Here is a 22562-nt window from a genome sequence, read left to right as displayed (position 1 = left end):
CTGTATAAGTGTTGCCGTGTGCTCGGTAGTCGGTCAGCTCTGCATTGTCTTTTGCTTTTACATTTGCTTTTTGTGCATTATTTTTGTTTCTTCTTCTTCTTTTACATTTGCTTTTGGTGTAATTGTATATGTGTGCCTTCCGTTCATCGCGAAATAAATGTGCTTTATGTTGAACTGTTTTCCCGTTTCGCTTCGTCTTTTCCTTTATTGAATCTCCATCTTACTTCACGTAAAGGGTTGGTCGTGGGCTAAAACGCCCGATAATCGAACCGTCGAGGCCGACGATAACACCGCTCGGTTATCCCGATAGTACGGAACGGGTCGCTTAAAGTGGCCCGTGTCCGAAGTCGACCTGCGGCGAGGTGCGATCGCCCGGTCTACCCTCCGTGTGGGTACTTAGGTAGGTCGAATTTGGCGAGCAACCCTATCCCACGCGGGGGCCGATTGGCACGATCGTGGTGAGGCCGAAAGGTCCACCCGTGACTAGTTCCCGGCGTTAGTCCGAGAGGGTCACGACGGGATTGTCCGTCCGGTGGGCGACGTGCCGCGATTCGAGTTAAGTGGCCGTTCGCACGCTGGCGGGCGCGAATCCGCAACAATATATACACACATACACATACACACACATATATATATACATATATATATATATATATATATATATATATATATATATATATATATATATATACATACATACATACATACACACAATATACATACACACACACACACAATATGCACATATACATACACACACATATACACACACACAATATGCACATCTACATACCACACACAATATACATACACACACACAAATACATACACACATACACAAATGCATACACACACATATACACACACGTACACACACATACATACACACACACACACATATACATAGACACAAACATTTACATACACACATTTACATACACAAATACATACACACACAAAATATACATACATACTCACACAATATACAAATATACATACACAGTATACATACACACAATATGCACATATACATACACAAATACATTCGCACATATACATACACACAAATACACATATACATACATACACACATATACATATTTACATGCACACAATGTGCACATATACATACACACACACAATAAAGCCTGGTGTTGGCGCAGTGGTAAGGGCAGCGGCTTGGGATCCAAAAGGTCCTGAGTTCAAGCCCCATTGGGCCACTGAATTAATACACCAGGGGGTTGATTCAGCCTGTCATCCTTCCGAGGTCGGCGAAGTGAGTACCAGTGTACTGGGCCGGTGTATACCCCGGTTAAAATAGGTATACCATATCCCTGTGTCGTAAGAGGCGACCAGGGTTGCGTCAGGAAGGGCATCCGGCGTAAAGCATGTGCCAAATCACTATGCGGATCATACGGATGATCCGCTGTGGCGACCCCTAACGGGAGCAGCCGAAAGAAGAAGACACACACACACACACACACACACACACACACACACACACACACACACACACACACTATACAGTGGGGAGAACAAGTATTTGATACACTGCCGATTTTGCAGGTTTTCCCACTTACAAAGCACGTAGATGTCTGTAATTTTTTATCGTAGGTACGTTTCAACTGTGAAAGACGGAATCTAAAACAAAAATCCTGAAAATCACATTGTATGATTTTTAAATAATTAATTTGCATTTTATTGCATGAAATAAGTATTTGATACATCAGAAAAACAGAACTTAATCTTTGGGACAGAAACCTTTGTTTGCAATTACAGAGATCAGACATTTCCTCAAGTTCTTAACCAGGTTTGCACAGACTGCAGCAGGGATTTTGGCCCACTCCTCCATACAGATCTCCAGATCCTTCAGGTTTCAGGGCTGTCGCTGGGCAACACCGACTTTCAGCTCCCTCCAAAGATTTTCTGTTGGGTTCAGGTCTGGAGACTGGCTAGGCCACTCCAGGACCTTGAGATGCTTCTTACGGAGCCACTCCTTAGTTGCCCTGGCTGTGTGTTTCGGGTCGTTGTCATGCTGGAAGACCCAGCCATGCCCCATCTTCAATGCTCTTGTTGAGCGAAGGAGGTTGTTGGCCAAGATCTCGCGATACATGGCCCCATCGATCCTCCCCTCAATACGGTGCAGTCGTCCTGTCCTCTTTGCAGAAAAGCATCCCCAAAGAATGATGTTTCCACCTCCATGCTTCACGGTTGGGATGGTGTTCTTGGGGTTGTACTCATCCTTCTTCTTCCTCCAAACACGGCGAGTGGAGTTTAAACCAAAAAGCTCTATTTTGGTCTCATCAGACCACATGACCTTCTCCCATTCCTCCTCTAGATCATCCAGATGGTCATTGGCAAACTTCAGACGGGCCTGGACATGCGCTGGCTTGAGCAGAGGGACCTTTCGTGTGCTGCAGGATTTTAATCCATGACGGCGTAGTGTGTTACTTATGGTTTTCTTTGATACTGTGGTTCCAGCTCTCTTCAGGTCATTGACCAGGTCCTGCCGTGTAGTTCTGGGCTGATCCCTCACCTTTCTCATGATCATTGAGGCTCCACGAGGTGAGATCTTGCATGGAGCCCCAGACTGAGGGAGATTGACTGTTATCTTGAACTTCTTCCATTTTCTAATAATTGCGCCAACAGTTGTTGCCCTCTCACCAAGCTGCTTGCCTATTGTCCTGTAGCCCATCCCAGCCTTGTGCAAGTCTACAATTTTGTCCCTGATGTCCTTAGACAGCTCTCTGGTCTTGCCCATTGTGGAGAGGTTGGAGTCTGATTGATTGAGTGTGGACAACTGTCTGTTATGCAGATAATGAGTTCAAACAGGTGCAGTTAATACCTGTAATGAGTGGAGAATGGGAGGGCTTCTTAAAGACAAAACTAACAGGTCTGTGAGAGCCGGAATTCTTACTGGTTGGTTGGTGATCAAATACTTATTTCATGCAATAAAATGCAAATTAATTATTTTAAAAAAACATACAATGTGATTTTCAGGATTTTTGTTTTAGATTCCGTCTTTCACAGTTGAAGTGTACCTATGATAAAAATTACAGACCTCTACGTCCTTTGTAAGTGGGAAAACCTGCAATAACGGCAATCAAATACTTGTTCTTCCCACTGTACACACACACACACACACACACACACACACACACACACACACACACACACACACACACACACACACACACACACACACACACACACACACACAATATGTATATCTATATACACACACAATATACATACACACACAAATACATACACATATACACATATACATACATACACACACACGTGTATACACACATACACACAAATACATACACACACACACACATACACACACACACACACACACACACACACACACACACACACACATATATATATATATATATATATATATATATATATATATATATATATATATATATATATATATATATATATATATACACACACACACATATACACAAACACATATACACACACATTTACACACACGTATACACACACACACACACATATGTGCATGGCTCACAAAGTGGGTACACCACTGTTACACAAAGGGCAAAAAAAGTTTAGGGAAATATGAAATGCAACCCATTATGTTAATCTGCATGTATTCAAATAGCTAAATCTAAATTTTTAGACCTGCAGCACGTCCGGTTTTAAAGTTACCACTGAATATATACAATACTGTAAATACACGTTCGAATTTCGAGCTTGGCATCAGCGTTATGTACGAAATCAGATGAAAAAAAACAACGTAAATATTATATTTTGGGATAAGAAACAGATAATTTTTACTCTGACAGGAAAAAAAAAACAACACATGTTGAGAGAGTCCGATGTTATAAATTACGAAGAAAACACAGATGAGTTCAGTAGCAAATAAAGCCACACTTGTAAGTGAAAAATAACGTTAAAATCGAATCTATTTCTTTCGAACTTTTGAAAATAATTGTAGTGTCCAAGGTGCAGTCAGACGCGGGAGTGAGGTCGCGACTCCGCTTTATTGCCCGATCGGATGCACACTACAGCAACCCCTAGCAGGCGAGTCATGATATATGAAACCCAAGCACGTGATACAGCACAATAATCACTTTAAACATGAAAAGAAAAACATAATTCTTACCTCTCGGATCCTCACGAAGCACCAAAAAAATTCTAGCGTTGGTTAAAATGAAGAATTATCAGACAAATGCGAGTCACCTCATTCGGCTCGGCGTCCTCATGCTGGATTCGTACGTTACAGCTCTCGCAAAGACACGGACACGAAGACAAATGCTGCGCTCGACGGCGAATGGAAATGTGCTGACACGCTTGGAAGTGCCTATTATATCCATCAATCGGGGAAGTTTGCAAGACGGCAAGATTTTCTAGTGCTAGCGTTATTTGCGTCCGACGAGAGATGATGATCTGTACATAATGGGACTGACACGAAAATCAAGATGAGATTACTTGCGGTCCGAATTTTATTTTATGATCACAATTTTGATATATATTTTTCTACCATTAGACTCTGTCATATTTCCAAGGAATTAAGGGAAATTTGGAGTAAATATAATAAAAAACATTATCAACACTGGACTCCTTATTTTTCTCGATGCAGTGGACACGAAGCGTTATGTACGAATCCATTATTTCATCAGATAGGGTAGATGCCAGAAAACCCGAATAGGGAGACAGAACATCATCAAAACATAAAAGAGACACCAAAGTTCACATTCTGAGTCACCACACTCAAAATAACTGTCACATAAGAAACGTAAAATACCCATATTCTGTTGCTTTAATTCATCTTTAATAAAACTGGGAAATGGAGAGTGTGATATTGCCGGTTTCTACAGGTTCCCCAAGATGTCCACTTTCATTTCTGACCATTGATGGTTTGTCTAAATACCTCATAATAGTTTTATGTGGAATTTCCCACAAACATACCACAGCATACCCACTTTGTGAGCCATGCACATACATACACACACATATATATATATATATATATATATATATATATATATATATATATATATATATATATATATATATATATATATATATATATATATATATATATATATATATATATATATATATATATATATATATATATATATATATATACACACACACATATATATATATATATATATATATATATATATATATATATATATATATATACACACATATATATACCTATACATATATATATATATATATATATATATATATATATATATATATATATATATATATATATACCTATACATATACACACGCACACACACGCACATATACACACATACATACACACATACATACATATTTACATTTGTGTGTATGGATATTATCGATTATGACAACTGGCAAATTGTACATATTCCACTCAACACGGCACCCCGCCCCCACCCTTACCTCCAACCTCAATGCTCATGCCTACATCATCATTGATATGTGAAGGACATTGATAGAGCTAGTCGTCCTTGCTATTCATGTGATGAGAAATATATTAAAGAACTCGTTTACCGATTGTCCCGAGCTAGACAGTGCGTGGGAGATCGTTCGAGCGATTTCACGCTGTCTGCATTTCGGGAAACGTGTCGTCTTATCACCATCACCATGTCTGTGCCAACCCTAACTGTCTATAAAAGTTAGTCCCTTCTTGATTCTGAGTGCTGTTCCGAAGGCTCACTGTCCCGACGACCTGGGTCACGGCTCGTGTATGGATACCTGCAACAACTGGACCATCTTGAAACGTCTTCAAGGTGGGTGTTTGAGTATGTGGCATCGTTTTAAAATGGATAATCAGAGATTTATTTTTGGAATCCATGACATGCGTTTCTACTGCTACTCGTGCTTGAGTGTGCATTTTAATACTGTGGTAAAACATGGCTTCTTACGACTAAAACTCCTCGCGCATGAGCTTGTAATGTCTTTTGGATAGAAAGAAGAAATGGTCTCGAGTTTGGTAATCGATGAATACCATTATTAAAATATACAACAATAATGATACTAATAATAATAACTAGAACTTCCACTTTATACCTGCTGGCAGTGATGACCGGGTACCCAGATGTCCGCCTTTGATACAACATGAGTCTTTCTGTAGATGATAGTTGCAAAGTTTTGCTTCGATAGGATAAGTGGTTCCAGAGAAAACATTATTTAATAGTGATACAAATGCAGCCCTGCTTCGATACAGCGCGGGACTGATGAGTTACGAACCGGGTCGCACAAAGTGTTCAATCTATTTATTACGTATGCAGTTAGCCCTTTTTCCTGGAGACATTGTCGTTATCAATTGAATTGCTATTCCTGTACCCTCAAACACATTCAGGTGTAGCCAAATGAGCCTTCTGGAAAAAAAAATCTAAAAGTTCTCAAATTAAAATAATTAAATAATTCTGGCTGCCAAATCGCGTGGCCGATCGGGTTGAAATTTTAAAACTATGTTTCAAATGTCGTTGAGATAATAATTGTTAAGTTTCACATGACACAGCGGTTGCAGAGTAAATATTACTTAATATTTCCCCTTCAATCCAACATGGCTGCCAAACCGTGGGCCTGATCGAGTTGAAATTTCAACCCTTCATTCCACATGACTGTTCCATCATAACTCTGAAGTTTCACATTTATTGATGCAGTAGTTCCAGAGTAAACATTAATTAATAATTTTCCTTCAAAACATTATGGCTGCCAAACGATGTGTCGTACATCAAAAATGGGAGAGAACTTTTGTTCACCATGGAAAGGCAGTCAAACCTGTGGAGTTTCTCCTCAATCTGTCCAGCCGTTCTGGAGAAGAATAGTTTTAAAATTTATTAATTTTCAATCCAAGATGGCTAACGAACCTTGTGACCTATGACATCATAAATTTATATTCTGCTTCCAATCGTATAGTGGAACATGTGTGTGAAGTTTTGTGTTAATCGGATAAGGTATGTTTTTCTATCCAAGATGGCCACAAAACCATGTGACATGTGACATCATAATTTTTACAGTATATGCAGGCATGGGCATAGATTGCAGTTGCCAAGTTTCGCTTCGATAGGTTATGCGGTTCCAGAGAAAACATTATTTAATATAATTATTGAATCCAAAATGGCTGCCAAACCATGTGACCTATCAATTATTCATGAACAAACTTATATTAACTATGAGTGTACAATACATTTGTGAAGTTTCCCCTTGATCTGACCAGCCATTCTGGAGAAGAAATTTGAAGGTTTTAGGGTAAATTCAAGATGGCCACCAAACCATGTGACCTATCAATAAGAAATTAACAAACTTTTAAAAGGATGTCATGGGGAATGTGGGTGTAAAGTTTCACCTCAATATGTTCAGCCGTTCTGGAGAAGATGTTTATAATTATTTTTTTCAAAACAAGATGGCTGCCGAAGCAAGTCACCTATGACATCATAATAATTTTTTTCTACAGTCAATTGTTGTGTAGAATGACGCTCAAGAAATTTCAGATTTTTCCGATGCAGCGTTCTACTTAACGAATTTTCATTAGCATACCGCTTCAACAATAACGTCACGAAAAATCACCCGTGTTCCTCATGGGGAGTTTATTAAAATGCATGAAGCAAAATTTTTCCATTGCACTGTTTCAGAGATACAGAGGTCCAAAATTTATCGGTTTTTCAAGATGGCGCCCATAGCACGTGACCTATGACATCATAATTATCAATCAAATATGCCATCAAAAAGGATACATACTATGGTGAAAATTTCGTGGTGATCGGACTTACCGTTTCTGAGAAAATGATTTTTAAAGCGAAAGAACCCGCAAATTGCTGGCGGAAAAAGAAAAATAATAAACAGAAGAAAAACAATAGGTTACCCAGTCCATTAGACTGGGTACCCTAACCAGTCCATTAGACTGGGTACCCTAACCAGTCCATTAGACTGGGTACCCTAATTACCCAGTCTGTTAAACTGGGTACCCTAATTACCCAGTCTGTTAAACTGGGTGCCCTAATTACCCAGTCTGTTAGACTGGGTACCCTAATTACCCAGTCCATTAAACTGGGTACCCTAACCAGTCCATTAGACTGGGTACCCTAAGCAGTCCATTAGACTGGGTACCCTAATAATAACACGAGGGAATCTGATGGACATGTTTACGATAATGAAGGATATCGACAAAATAAGTGTAGAAGAGTTTCTCAGCAGAATGGACAGGGACAGGACCAGAGCCAACACGCTGGGATTGAAGAAGATGAAGTGTCAGTCAGACTGGTAGTGAGGCAGAGGCTTTTCACTCGGAGTAGTTGATGGATGGAATGGTTTCCCTGGAAAGGTTGTGGCAGTCGATGGATTTCAACTGGAATAAGGTGCCTTTAAATGGAGGGGAACAAGGACATAGACCGGACTGGGAGGTAGCTTACTCCGGTCGGGATGTGTGATCGTGTGTGTGTGTGTGTGTGTGTGTGTGTGTGTGTGTGTGCCACCCCCCGACCCCCTTTTCCAAGCCCTCTCTCCCGTCACCCCCATCTAAATTAAGTCGCTAAACGAAAATATTCAATGAACACGATGTTATTACAGCACAGGCACGACGGCCCAATCATGAATCATGGCCTCCTACTTCAAAACGAATGATCCATCCTTGTGTGATTTATACCCCGCGCACAAAAAGCGAAAAGCGCGGTTAAGCAATTGGTCTGCATTTTCAGAGCGTCCATCGAAAACCGTTCGACGGAGGAAATTGAAACCTCAGCACACGTTACATGACCATTTGATATCGGGCATATTACTTGGATGACCCAGACCCCTCAGAACTTACATGGTGGATTAAACAAAGCCTCATATCCAGAGACTGTCACTTCCTCACGTGAGAAATTACAATCATCGGAATCGCTTCAGCTTTTATCGTGCTCGGCTGGTGGGAAAAGTGAAGAAGAAGAATAAGAAGAGTAAGAGGAGGAAGAAGAAGAAGAAGAAGAAGAAGAAGAAGAAGAAGAAGAGGAAGAAGAAGAAGAAGAAGAAGAAGAAGAAGAAGAGGAAGAAGAAGAGGAAGAAGAAGAGGAATAGGAAGAAGAAGAAGAAGAAGAAGAAGAAGAAGAAGAAGAGGAAGAAGAAGAGGAATAGGAAGAAGAAGAAGAAGAAGAAGAAGAGGAAGAAGAAGAGGAAGAGGAAGAGTAATAGGAGGAAGAAGAGTAAGAGGATAAGAAGAAGAAGAAGAAGAGGAAGAAGAAGAGGAAGAGTAATAAGAGGAAGAAGAGTAAGAGGATAAGAAGAAGAGGAAGAAGAAGAGGAAGAAGAAGAGGAAGAGTAATAAGAGGAAGAAGAGTAAGAGGATAAGAAGAAGAGGAAGAAGAAGAGGAAGAAGAAGAGGAAGAAGAAGAAGAGGAAGAAGAAGAGGAAGAAGAAGAGGAAGAAGAAGAAGAAGAAGAACAGGTACAATTTGGCAAACGAGATTATAATCTACTTTGTAAAGGCTTATGTTTGTACAGTACTCAGTAACAGACTTTTTAAAGTATAATTTGGACACATTTACCTCAGAAGTGTAGATCGATGTCATTACAAATTTTCCGCCAGAAGAGTTGCGTCGAACCAAGTCCTTCTCAAGACTGTGAGGTATCATAATAATTATTATTCACGAACCGGTAGTTAGTTGTGTGTGTGTTTTTATATTTGCTCGTGTTCTTGTGAGGGGACGAGGGGAGAGGACACAACTTGTCGATGTGAATGTGTATCGTGAAGCGCCACCTCCAGGTTTTCCCTGGTATTACAAGTTAAGTCTCCACCATTTACAGTATTCCTGTCCCCACGTTTTCCACTGATGAGGTGTATCTGCCTTAAGATCTTAGGGTGTTGAGTTGGGGCCTGTGTCATGACGTTGAACCAACACCAGGTGGGTTGACTCAACCTGTCATCCCTCCGAGGTCGGCAAATGTGTAACCAGCTTACTGGTAGGAGGGGCACTGCATCAGCGGCACAGCCACGTTTCCAGAAACGATGCAACCAGCAGCCACAGTCTGCAGAAGAAGCAACAGGTTGTCTTGAGGGGTATTCTGAATTATACATCTAAATAATGATAATAACATAACCCTCCCCTGGCTGCTCCCAATATAAGAAATAGATAAAGAACAAGATAACAATCGAAGGGAAGGACTTTTAAACGATGAAAACACCAACATTGGAACAAAGAAGAATTGAAAGAAACGCCAAATTTTCTTCTCCCTCTTCTTCTCCTTCTTCTCCCTCTTCTCCTCCTTCTTCTCCTCCTTCTTCTCCTCCTTCTTCTTCTCCTTCTTCTTCTTCTCCTTCTTCTCCTTCTTCTTCTTCTTCCTTCTTCTTCTCCATCTTTTTCTTCTTCCTTCTTCTCCTTCTCCTTCTTCTTCTTCTTCCTTCTTCTTCTCCTTCTTCTTCCTTCTTCTTCTGCTTCTCCTTCTTTTTCTTCTTCCTTTTTCTGCTTCTTCTTCTTCTTCTTCTTCTTCTTCTCCACTTTCTCTTCTCCTTCTTCTTCTTCTTCTTCTTCTTCTTCTTCTTCTTCCTTTTTCTACTTCTTCTTCTTCTTCTCCACTTCTCCTTCTCCTTCTTCTTCTTCTTCCTTCTTCTTCTTCTTCTTCTTCTTCTTCTCCACTTCTCCTTCTCCTTCTTCTTCTCCTTCATCTTTTTCTTCTTCCTTCTCCTTCTTCTTCTTCTCCTTCTTCTTCTTCTTCTTCTTCCTTCTTCTTCTTCTCCACTTCTTCTTCTCCTTCATCTTTTTCTTCTTCTTCCTTCTTCTTCTCCTTCTTCTTCTCCTTCATCTTTTTCTTCTTCCTTCTTCTTCTTCTTCTTCTCCACTTCTCCTTCTCCTTCATCTTTTTCTTCTTCCTTCTTTTTCTTCTTCTTCTCCACTTCTCCTTCTTCTTCTTCTCCTTCTTCTTCTCCTTCATCTTTTTCTTCTTCTTCTTCTCCACTTCTCCTTCTTCTTCTTCTCCTTCTTCTTCTTCTTCTTCCTTCTTCTTCTCCTTCATCTTTTTCTTCTTCCTTCTCCTTCTTCTTCTTCTCCTTCTTCTTCTCCTTCTTCTTCTCCTTCATCTTTTTCTTCTTCTTCTTCTCCACTTCTCCTTCTTCTTCTTCTCCTTCTTCTTCTTCTTCTTCTTCTCTTTCATCTTTTTCTTCTTCTTCTTCTTCCTTCTTCTTCTTCTCCTTCTTCTCCTTCATCTTTTTCTTCTTCCTTCTTCTTCTTCTTCTTCTTCTTCTTCTTTTCCACTTCTCCTTCTTCTTCTCCTTCATCTTTTTCTTCTTCTTCCTTCTTCTTCTCCTTCTCCTTCATCTTTTTCTTCTTCTTTCTTCTTCTTCTTGCGTATACTGCCCTTGGCTGTGGGTGGCATCACTCTGGGGGTGCAGCTGTGCAACTGATCCAGCAGTGCCCATTGTAGGTTCGAGTTTGAATTTGTAATTTGTTCAGCGTGCTGGAGATAGCTCGCCAACTCTTCACAAAGGAGACCGTCTGATCTTTAACATCCACCAACTGATACCAGTAGCAGATGGGATGTCCTCCAGCTTCTCGTCCATTTGAGGGAAAGCACTCGTGCCTGGTGTTGGCTTAATGGTTCGAGTGGTGGGCTTGGGATCTGAGGGTCTTGAGTTCAAATCCCACTCAGCTGTTTAATTAATACCAGGTGAGGTTAACTCGGCCTGTCATCCTTCCGAGGTCGGCGAAATGAGCACCAGCTTACTGGTATACTGTGTCGGAGTGGCGACCCGTCCAGGATTGTGTCTAATAGCGAAGGAGACTGCTTGGGCAGCACCAATACGATGGATGGATGGACGGACGGACACTAAATTGGACGAACGGACACTAAATTGGACGGACAAGCAGATGGACACTAAATCAGACGGGCAGACAGACGGACGAACACTAAATCGGACGGATACTAAATCGGACAGACACTAAATCGGACGGACACTAAATCGGATGGACGAGCAGACAGACGGACACTAAATCGGACGGACGGACGGACACTAAATCAGACGGACGAGCGGACAGACGGACACTAAATCGGACAGATGGACACTAAATCAGATGGACGGACGGACACTCAATCAGACGGACAGTTGTCCCGAGAAAAAACACTAAAAATGCGTGTGTATGAGGACGGATTGGAGAGTACACATTGCAGCGGACGGACGGACGGACGGACGGACGGACGGACGGACGGACGGACGGACGGACGGACGTCTTCTTCAGTAACTCCAGTTACTAAATTCCCACAGATGGCAATTAAGAGCAAAGCCAAACGTACACGAGCTCACAAATACGCCAAGTTAATAGAATGACATCATCAGTAATTTTAGGAACACGGGTCACGAAAACTGCAGCTGATACATACATTATCATATTGAGGAACCACAGAAACTGAAGAACCACATTGGGAGAGTCTTCATGAAGAATAGCATAGCAGAAGTTCATAAAACCACGTCAGACTTCTCTTTTAAAGTCATTAAAAGTACTTTGTGGACAACATTCTGAATAGGAACATCATAAGTCTGTTGTGGAAACAATTTGGCAACAATGACGTCATTCTTTCTACTCGTCAAATCCCGCGGTTTCCAAATGGTACTCCAACTGAAATTGGATAGGATGTTGAAAAGTTAACCTCATCACAGCCTCCTGTTTTAACGATCTCCATGTCTCATTGGGTGCTGTTGCAAAAGCTGTTCCGCTCCCCCCACCCCCTCGCCTTCACCCCCAATTCTGGAGAGGTCAGTGGGTGAAAAAAAACACAATTAATGTGGTTAGCTGATTAACCAGCACCACCTTTACTGAAGTAATAGTGTGTATGGATTAAAAAAAATACCAGGGTCGGTATGAAGGTAATGATGCCTCTTATTACCTCGGCCAGCGAAGGTGAAGGAGGTTATGTTCTCACCCCTCTCTCTCTCTCCCTCTCTGTTTCATTGCGAAATCGAAAAATTTTCAAGTATATTGGTCGGTCGATTTTGTTATTCTGTCTGTTTATCGCCAACAGGTCACAATTTTAAACCGATCTTCACGAAACATCACCACATGGTCGAGTTGTCATAAGAAAAAAGCCTAATTTTTTTTTTGAGGTCAAAAGGTCAAAAAGGTCAACATCGGCCAAAGGTCAACAACTTAGGTGAGCTTTCTAAAATCTTCAATTTTCATCCGATTGACTTGAAATTTGAAGAGGATTTATATTTCAGATCACTGAATTCAATCAGCCAATTCTTTTGGAGGTCAACATAGATAAAAAGGTCAACATAGGCCCAAGGTCAACAACTAAGGAGGTATTTCTATAATCCTCAATTTTCATCTCATTGACATGAAATTTGAAGAGGATTTATATTTCAGATCACTGAATTCAATCAGCCAATTCTTTTGGAGGTCAACATAGATAAAAAGGTAAACATAGGCCCAAGGTCAACAACTAAGGAGGTATTTCTATAATCCTCAATTTTCATCTCATTGACATGAAATTTGAAGAGGATTTATATTTCAGATCACTGAATTCAATCAGCCAATTCTTTTGGAGGTCAACATAGATAAAAAGGTCAACATAGGCCCAAGGTGAACAACTAAGGAGGTACTTATATAATCCTCAATTTTCATCTCATTGACATGAAATTTGAAGAGGATTTATATTTCAGATCACTGAATTCAATCAGCCAATTCTTTTGGAGGTCAACATAGATAAAAAGGTCAACATAGGCCCAAGGTCAACAACTAAGGAGGTATTTCTATAATCCTCAATTTTCATCTCATTGACATGAAATTTGAAGAGGATTTATATTTCAGGTCACTGAATTCAACCACAAATTATTTTCGAGGTCCACATTGGCCAAAAAAACAACATAGTCTGAATTTGTAAAATTGTCAATTTTCATCCGATTTATTTGAAATTTGAAGAGAAGTTGCATGTTTGGTCATTGAATTCAACCACCAATTATTTTTGAGGTCAAATTGTTTTATGGATTTTGCAAGTATGGTGCTCTGCACGACGTCTTCCTCTTGTTTGTTTGTGTGCAGGTTTTCTCAAAAAGTTTTTGATGGACCCGGATGAAAATTTGTGGACAGGTTGGGTGTGTGATGAGGCCGAACTGATTAGATTTTGGTCAAGATCCAGACCCGGATCCGACTACTAGACTTTTTTTTCAGTGATTCTTCACCATTGAGAGATAGGACCAAAAACGATATATAGCACGATGTCTCAAAAAGTTGTGGATTGATTCGGACGAAACTTGGCGCACATGCTCGGTGTGTGGGAAGGACGAAATGATTCGATTTTGGTGAACATCCGAATCCAGATCTGGATACGAGAACCATTTAATTTTTAAAGTGATTCTTCACGATTGAGAGATCGGGCCAAAAATGATATATAGCATGATATTTCAAAAATGTATTGGGCCCAATATGTTCTCATAGATCAGGCATTGCGTGGTGGAGGTATCCGCTCTACCGAGTGCCCCTCTAGTTTTTAAGTTTGTAACCAAAGTGTAGTCTGAAAGCTGCATAAGATCACAATGAGAGGTTCGCATCTCCCGCCCATTGTAAGTTTGAGCAGAACTGTGATCAGTCACCTGACAACATCACACCACGCTTTCAAAATGGCTGCCCCACTAGATGTGCTTGCAAACCAAAGACCAGTTATGGAATTTCTTATACCAAAGTTATAACACCTGGTTGCACTCTGTCTTGCAGGATGGTAAAAGAACATCTCAGATGAGCATTTCAGAAACACCATGAACATCTTCAGGCTCTTTGCTCTCCAGCTGTTGTACATCCCAGTGAGATCTTATGGTAAGAAAAGTTTTCTGGTTTTGGGTTTCAGGAGAACAAATGGAGAGGTGATCTGCTTGTATGGAAGGTGTTTTTACTTTCTACAAGGAATTTTTTTTGTTTATCTCAAAGCGTAATAATAATCAATGTATTACTAAAAGGAGGTGTGTGTGTGTGTGTGTGTGTGTGTGTGTGTGTGTGTGTGTGTGTGTGTGTGTGTGTGTGTGTGTGTGTGTGTGTGTGTGTGTGTGTGTGTGTGTGTGTGTGTGTGTGTGTGTGTGTGTATGCGTGCCACACAAAGAAGAAGAAGAAGTAGCAACAATAACATATTGAGCTTTTGCGATTCCTGCTATCGTAGAATAGTAGATATGGTACCGTTAGAAAGGTAGTAATCAATTTATTGGAATAAAAAGTTTATGTTCATTTATTCTTTGAGATGGCTGTTTAAAAGCCCTCTTTCCATCATTGATGAAGAAGAAGCGGGAATGGAGCTTCATGTAGCTGTTTCGACGGTAATATTTATTATTCTACTTTGTGGAAGGAAACGGAAGGAGCACACAAAATTATACGCCGTAATATTTCTCGAAGCAACAGATAAAAACACATCATGAGCACATCAGTGATGAAGTGAAGACCAAAGGATGGAAATGGATTGGGTACGTGCTGAGAACGAAAGATGATAACAACTGCATGACAGCAATGTCATGGAAGCCCGAAGGAGGAAGGAAAGTGGGACGTCCTGGAACAACCTGGAGGAGAACGGTGGAAAAAGAAAGAAAAGAGATAGGATGGAGATCATGGGATGAAACCAGGCCGATAGCCAGAAACAGGGTAGACTGGAGAGTACTTGGCCCAAAGAGGATAGATGAGATGAGATGAGACCTCCGACCTCCCAGATTCAGAGCACAAACTATCCTACAAGTAATAAAAACATTTTTAATCTAGATGGGCACTCAGTAGAGTGCATACCTCTGCCACACAATGCATGATCCACAAGAACATATCTGGCCCAATACATTTTTGAAATATCATGCAATATATCGTTTTTGGCCTAATCTCTGAATGGTGAAAAATCACTTTAAAGATTAAATAATTCTCTTATCCACATTCAGATTCAGATCTTCACCAAAATAGAAACAATTCGTCCTTGCCACACACACAACATATCCACCAAGTTTCATCCAAATCCGTCCACAACATTTTGAGATATCATGCTATATATCGTTTTTGACCCTATCTCTCAATGGTGAAGAATCACTTAAAAAAAATTCTAGTAGTCGGATCCGGATCCAGATCTTTACCAAAATCTAAACAGTTCGTCCTTGTCACACACCCAACCTGTCCACAAAATTTCATCCAGATCCGTCCACAACTTTTTGAGATATCCTGCATACAAACAAACAGACAGACAAACAGAGGTGAAAACATAACCTCCTTCACCTTCAGTGGTGGAGGTAAAACAAGGCAGGGATGATCACAGGAAATGATCATCTGAAACCATCCTGACATCTTTCTTTGAATAATGGTTGTCCCTAGAAAAGACACTAAATGCGCGCGCGCGCGCGTGTGTGTGTGTGTGTGTGTGTGTGTGTGTGTGTGTGTGTGTGTGTGTGTGTGTGTGTGTGTGTGTGTGTGTGTGTGTGTGTGTGTGTGTGTGTGTGTGTGTGTGTGTGTCATATAATGTCACACACACACACACATTCATGCACTTTATATTGTGCACACTCAACACTGTTGTTGCTGTTGATGTGTGTGTTACTAACCCTGCACAAACAGGGCAGTGGCACAGAGACACCAAATCAACCTCCTGGGAGCAACACAGAATACATAGGATAGGAAGTATACCAACTTTCTTCTTCTTCTTCTTCCTCTTCTTCTTCTTTTTCTTCTTCTTCTTCTTCTTCTTCTTCTTCTTGCATATGGCAGCTTGGCTGCCAGGTAGCTATCATTGTGTTGGGGCACAACTATGCTGCTGATGCTGTGCCCCTATACCAGTGCACTGGTATTCATTTTGTCAACCTCGGAAAGATGACAGGCTGAATCAACCCCACCTGGTGTTAATTCAGTGGCAAATGGATCTTGAACTCCGGACCCTAAAATCCCAAGCCAGGCACCAAAACCACTAAGCCAACACCAGGCTAACTGACTTCTTGATAATATTCCACCGTTAACCACACCCATGTAGATCTGATTGGCCTTTGGGCAAATGTGTCCAATGACCCCGCCCTCGTCAGGCTGATTGACAGTCATAATCCTACCCATCCCTCTGTTCCCTTGCTCTTCCTTTGCGAAGGAATGCAGTTTTGCATAATTTTTTGGAATCCTTTCAAGGTATTAAAATTTTGATTGGTTTGTACATTCCCACTATAAAATGCAGTAGATTGGTGTTTAAACCAAGTTTGTAGCTTAAACCAATTTTGAGTTTGTCTGTTAGAAAATAATAATAATAATAATAATAATAATAATAATAATAATAATAATAATAATGACAAACGGGCACTTTTGGGTCTTTCATTTTTCGAGTTCAGCGATGATGTCCCAAAAGTTTAATAAGTGTAATTGGATGGGAAATTCTCTGCAGATGACTAGGACGTAATTTATAGGTTCACAAGTTTTATCTCGGAAGATTTTTTTTTTGAGGATTTATGTTGTATTGAGCCAATGGAGTGTCCAGGCCATCCCTACAAAATAATTCTAGCGACTTCTTGATTACGCCAAGTGTTATTGAATGGGAAATTCTCTGCAGATGACTAGGACGTAATTTATAGGTTCACAAGTTTTATCTCGGAAGATTTTTTTTTTTGAGGATTTATGTTGTATTGAGCCAATGGAGTGTCCAGGCCATCCCTACAAAAGAAGTCTACCGACTTCTTGATTACGCCAAACTCCGCATCAACTTTCCCAATTGAAACAGCTCAGTATTTTCATATAATTTTGAACCAAACTCTCCTTGGAAGTCAATAAGCACCAGGATAAAGCAAGGAAGTTTCCTAAACAATGATCATTAATAACGTTTGTGGCATGATAACTCCTGGTATTCCTAGGGAAATGGGAAACAAGAGAAGAAGCTTCCTCAGTGATATGTGGTGAGCGTGGTCCACCTGGGCCGATGGGACTTCAAGGCATGCCAGGACCTCCTGGAAGAAACATCATCAGACACTGTAAAGGAGAGAAAGGAGAGAAGGGTAGTCCTGCACCATCAGACAGTAGAAAAGTGAGTGTCATTGCCATTCAATACCATCTAAATCTCAAAGGATCTTTTGCTCATCAGTTGGTAAATTATGTTCAAATTACTGTGGTGGTATATTTAATAAATCATCTTGTGTCATAATGAGTAAAATGTATGATTATTTTCCAGGGAAGGGAAGGTGAAAAGGGCACCCAAGGTCACGTTGGACCTTCAGGTTTAGTTGGATTACCTGGAACAAGAGGATCTCCAGGTCCTACTGGTCCACCTGGACAGAAAGGTTCCAGGGGCTACTCAGGGATGAAAGGAGCTCGTGGAGAATCTGGTAATCCTGGGCCTCCTGGCATAGTAGGCCCAGAGGGAAGACCTGGTCCTCCTGGTTTGCTGGGTCTGAAAGGTGATGTTGGAGAACGAGGTATTCCAGGGACTGTTGGCATGCCAGGTCCTCCAGGACCTGCTGGTCCAATGGGTTTTACAGGTGAAAAAGGGGATCCTGGTTTCATTGGATTACCTGGGAATCAGGGCCCACCAGGTAGGGATGGTACAATTGGATTTCCTGGGCCTCATGGTCCACCTGGTGAAATGGGGCTTCCTGGACCAGTAGGTTTGAAGGGCCCCCAGGGTCCTCTTGGTCATCCTGGCCCTGAAGGTCTCCAAGGCTTTCGTGGAGAACCTGGTAAGACAGGAATGCCCGGTCCTCCTGGATTTCAAGGTAGGAAAGGTGATTTGGGTCCATTAGGCCCCCCGGGTTACTCAGGCCCTCCTGGACCAGCTGGTGAACCTGGAAAATGCCTTCCTGGTGATCGTGGTCCACCTGGTACACAGGGAAACCCAGGGAGTCCAGGGCTCCAGGGTTGGCAAGGTGAGGATGGTCGACCAGGTTCTCAAGGTCCTCCAGGCCCAAAAGGAGAAATGGGTGAGTGTGTCTCAATGTCCACTCAATCAAGCTGTATCGGTGAAACTGGCAGACCTGGCCCACCTGGCCCTCCAGGATTTCCGGGAACATGTGACAATCACCAAGTGGTTCCTCCTAAACCATGTTCCCATGAAATTGATCCCAATTACAGGAGGTGGCTCGTCGTGAATCAACTGCAAAATATAGCTGTGAAAACAGCTGTATGGCCTACATCAAAGCATGTTACCCAGTCCCGTTCTAGTTTGTGGCCACTCCCTGCTTTCACCCTCCGTGTTCAGCAACTACATCCGAGATCTCCCATCATTTTTGATTCCATCATCTACAACGCTGGAGGAGTGTTGGATGAAGATGCCGCAGTTATCATCTGCCATGTGCCTGGTGTTTATGCTCTGGCCTACAGTTTAGAAACCAGGCGTAAAGCCTGTTTAGTTCTACGATGCAACAACACTATCATTGCTGAGAGTTGCAACAACTTGGAAAATGGCAACTCAAGTTATTTTCCAATCAGTCGTTTTTCCGAAAGTATGATCCATCAGGTCAGAGCAGGGGAGCACCTTTGGATGGAGTTTATTTCCCAAGGCACGGATGGTGGTTTCCCTGATGATGAAAGTCATTTAACTTTCTCAGGATACTTGATCCATCTGCAATCAGACAGTTAAAGATAATCTTGTCCAGAAGTTCCCTCCTCTAAAGTGGAATGATAAATTTGTTCAGCCCTTAAAATACCCACAATGCATTCCATACATGGTACTTGTTAATAATGGGTTTTCTCTAATTGTGTAGAAGACATAAGGGATTATCTATTAATTATGTATGCATAAGGGGTGGGGTTATGCCTGGTGCATGCATGGTGTATTGGTGTGTGGGAGAGAGGGAAGTCAAAAATTCCAGTATATTTGAGGATATAATCAACAGATGTTCCTTAGCATTACTCATCTGTATCATGCAATGATCAATTTCCTGGATTTGCAGGCAATCCCCTTATTTTGGGAAACAAAAAGGATTAGCGAACCTGCATTCCAAACATTTAATCTGATGTTTTGTTGGATACTTACCATTCAAGTAGTCTCCTCACTCTTGGGGTCACTGGAGACTGCTACAGTACAGGCAGCAAGGTGGTTGACCTCCCCAGACCTATACAGGGACTGTATTGTAGGTATACCAGCCTACATGTGTGCTCTTGCAAAATACATCACATGTTCTCCCACCACCTCTACATTTTATGGAAATAATATATTCCATTTCACTTATGAAATAATCAAAATTACTTCATAGGAAGAAGAACGTTAATTGTAAAGTCCTCTTTAGATCAGCGATTTAAATGTACAATCGTTGATCCAAATGTCTTTTGTCTGATCTCTGACGTTATGGTAAGGCAGGAATTTCGCATTTGTGGTATTATGAGAACCAAGGTGGAAAGTTTGAGTTCCTTGTGATAGGGATCGCACTAGTCCATCTGTATATACCTCTATCATACTCAACAGACCTCTTGGGGATGTCATGGATGCTGGAAGGGAGCATGCAGTGGAGAGACCACTGCATCCAAACATTCCAAAAAATAATGATGCAAGCTCTATTGTCATTTTGTTTTCCATCTTGTGTAAAAGGTCATGCTGTTCATTTACAAAATGTATGTTTTTGTTGTACTGCTACTACCACTACTACTACTACTACAAGTTTTTTTTTTGGGGGGGGGGGGAAATGCAGACAGCAACTTCACGACAATGTGTGATCGGTGTTCTTACTTGGGACATCCCTTTTTTAAAAGACAAGTGTCAGTATATAGATCCTCAAAAGGTTATCTTAATCAAATTAATAAATTTAGTACTTGAATGTGATTGTCACACCTCGTGCACGATTTTCAGGATAGTGATTGATTTTCTCATTAAAATGATGAATGATTGAGCACTTGTCTTGGAATTTGGAAAGAAAAGTCACTTGGCCTTGGCAATGAAAAAATTTCTTGTGTTGCTGCTGACTTTCAAAGACCTTTGCTACACCTGGCCTTTTCTTAAGCATTCACGTCCACTATTACATGGAATGTTCAAAATGTTCTTAGAACGAGATGCAATAGTCCGAGACTCGTCAAGGTTATTAATATATATATATATATATATATATATATATATATATATATATATATATATATATATATATTTTTTTTTTTTTCATGAGCAATTTTTTTTTCTTTTGCAGATGTAGTTATGGGTTGGCAGGATAGCCTAGCATTAGGTGCACCTGGCTTTATGCCGTCTAGTCTGGGTTCAAAACCTGACCCTATAATAAACTGTCACCCTGGCCTTCCATCAAGGTGTGTGCCATCCCTTGGATGGATGTTAAACTGGGCATCCTGTCTTGCTAGCATTAGTTGGTGGACGTTAAAGATCCCACAGTGCCTTTCACTAAGATTCGGTGAGTTATCATCGGCACCCTAAACAAATTCAAAATTTCTGCCCTAACTGACTGCTGGGAAGGCAGTGACAAACCACCAAGCATAACCCTCGCCAAGAGACTGCTTCGGAAACATCGCCGTTCTGTAAAGAGTATGTAGTATCTTTGAATGGAATGAACAGAACGTTGATCAATGTATGCCAACCGCCGTGGGAATCAACGAGAAGCTGACATTTCGGATGTTGACCCTTCCTCGGAACAAAACAGACGGTAAACCACCTGTTATTGAATGAAAGCTTTATCAAAGGATCCCGAAAATGATCATGAATAACACTTTTTTCTGAGTATCGTTTTGCCAATTAATTAATTAATTATTAATGACGAGCAAGAAAAATTAAGACAGTATTTCCAAAATACAGGAAATAAAAAGGCAAAAAAAAAAAATCTCAATATACAGAAAAAAGACGGTCACCGAAGAAACAAAAGGCCCCTCGGTACAATGATGTCACATTAAGAAACCCCATGAGACCAAGAGTCTTGTTTGACAGGAACAGTCTTTGGAACACAATTTGTCTGAAATGATGGCAACAAAAAGTACTATAACGGCACTTAGTGGAGTGCATACCTATCTCTGCCAGGCTGAACAGTTCATGTTTTGTATCCCACTGATAGGTCGTATCTGGATCCAGATTTTAAACAAAATCAAATTGGCTTGTTCTTGTCACCTACCCAACTCATCCACCAAATTTTGTCATAACTCTTCCAAAACGTTTTGAGATATTGTGCTAAAAGCCAAACAAACGGGTGAATACATAACCTCCGTCCGCCTTTGGTGGCGGAGGTATATATAAATAAATATACGGAGGAGGGCATCTTGTCCCACTTTTTGTATATGCCAGGGACATCTTGCCCGACCATTCTTGCGAGGAACATCGAGATCCACCTTTCCTGCTCGGAAAATCTTGTCCCACATTTCCTGATATACCATGGATATCTTGCTCCAGTTTAATTAATTTTAGTGAAATTTATTCCGACTTTCACGGAGACACACCTACATACAGAGAGGTCATCCGCACAAACAACAAACTGGATCTCCCAATCCATAGAGACCTTATAAATCTTCCCAACTCCCTGTCTGGTCTCCCGAAAACTTGTTTTTTGACACATGCCCAAACCCTTGAAGGACACGATAGTGCAGTGGCCTGAAGGAAAGTAGGGGATGAAATACCCATCCACAACAAACATCATATTTCCGACCTAACCTGCCTGGTTTGGACCTGCCTTCGAACATGGAAGACCCTTAATCGGATCCGAAC

General features: G+C 41.0%; 1 protein-coding gene across 3 annotated transcripts; it reads left to right on the top strand.

Annotated features, from left to right (window-relative positions):
- Positions 1–5500: 5500 nt before the first annotated feature.
- LOC147011807 (uncharacterized) lies at positions 5501–20760 on the top strand. 3 transcript variants are annotated; one of them, XM_085856997.1, is made up of 5 exons: positions 5501–5780; positions 12984–13112; positions 14675–14773; positions 17797–17966; positions 18111–20760. In XM_085856997.1, the coding sequence occupies exons 3-5, from the start codon at positions 14716–14718 to the stop codon at positions 19512–19514; spliced, it is 1632 nt and encodes a 543-aa protein (XP_085713123.1). In that variant the 5' UTR covers positions 5501–5780; positions 12984–13112; positions 14675–14715; the 3' UTR covers positions 19515–20760. The 3 variants fall into 3 exon arrangements, with proteins under 3 accessions (XP_085713123.1, XP_085713122.1, XP_085713124.1); XM_085856996.1 differs by lacking the exon at positions 12984–13112 and having other exon boundaries at positions 5503–5780; XM_085856998.1 differs by lacking the exons at positions 5501–5780; positions 12984–13112 and adding an exon at positions 9457–9597.
- Positions 20761–22562: the final 1802 nt, after the last annotated feature.

The sequence above is a fragment of the Eptatretus burgeri genome, chromosome 15 (genome assembly GCF_056783735.1).
Source record: "Eptatretus burgeri isolate ZD-2024b chromosome 15, Ebu_testis_v1, whole genome shotgun sequence".
In the NCBI taxonomy this organism is placed as follows: Eukaryota; Metazoa; Chordata; class Myxini; order Myxiniformes; family Myxinidae; genus Eptatretus; species Eptatretus burgeri.
The sequence above is the reverse complement of the archived record's forward strand: the minus strand, read 5'-3'. Positions and strand labels throughout refer to the sequence as shown.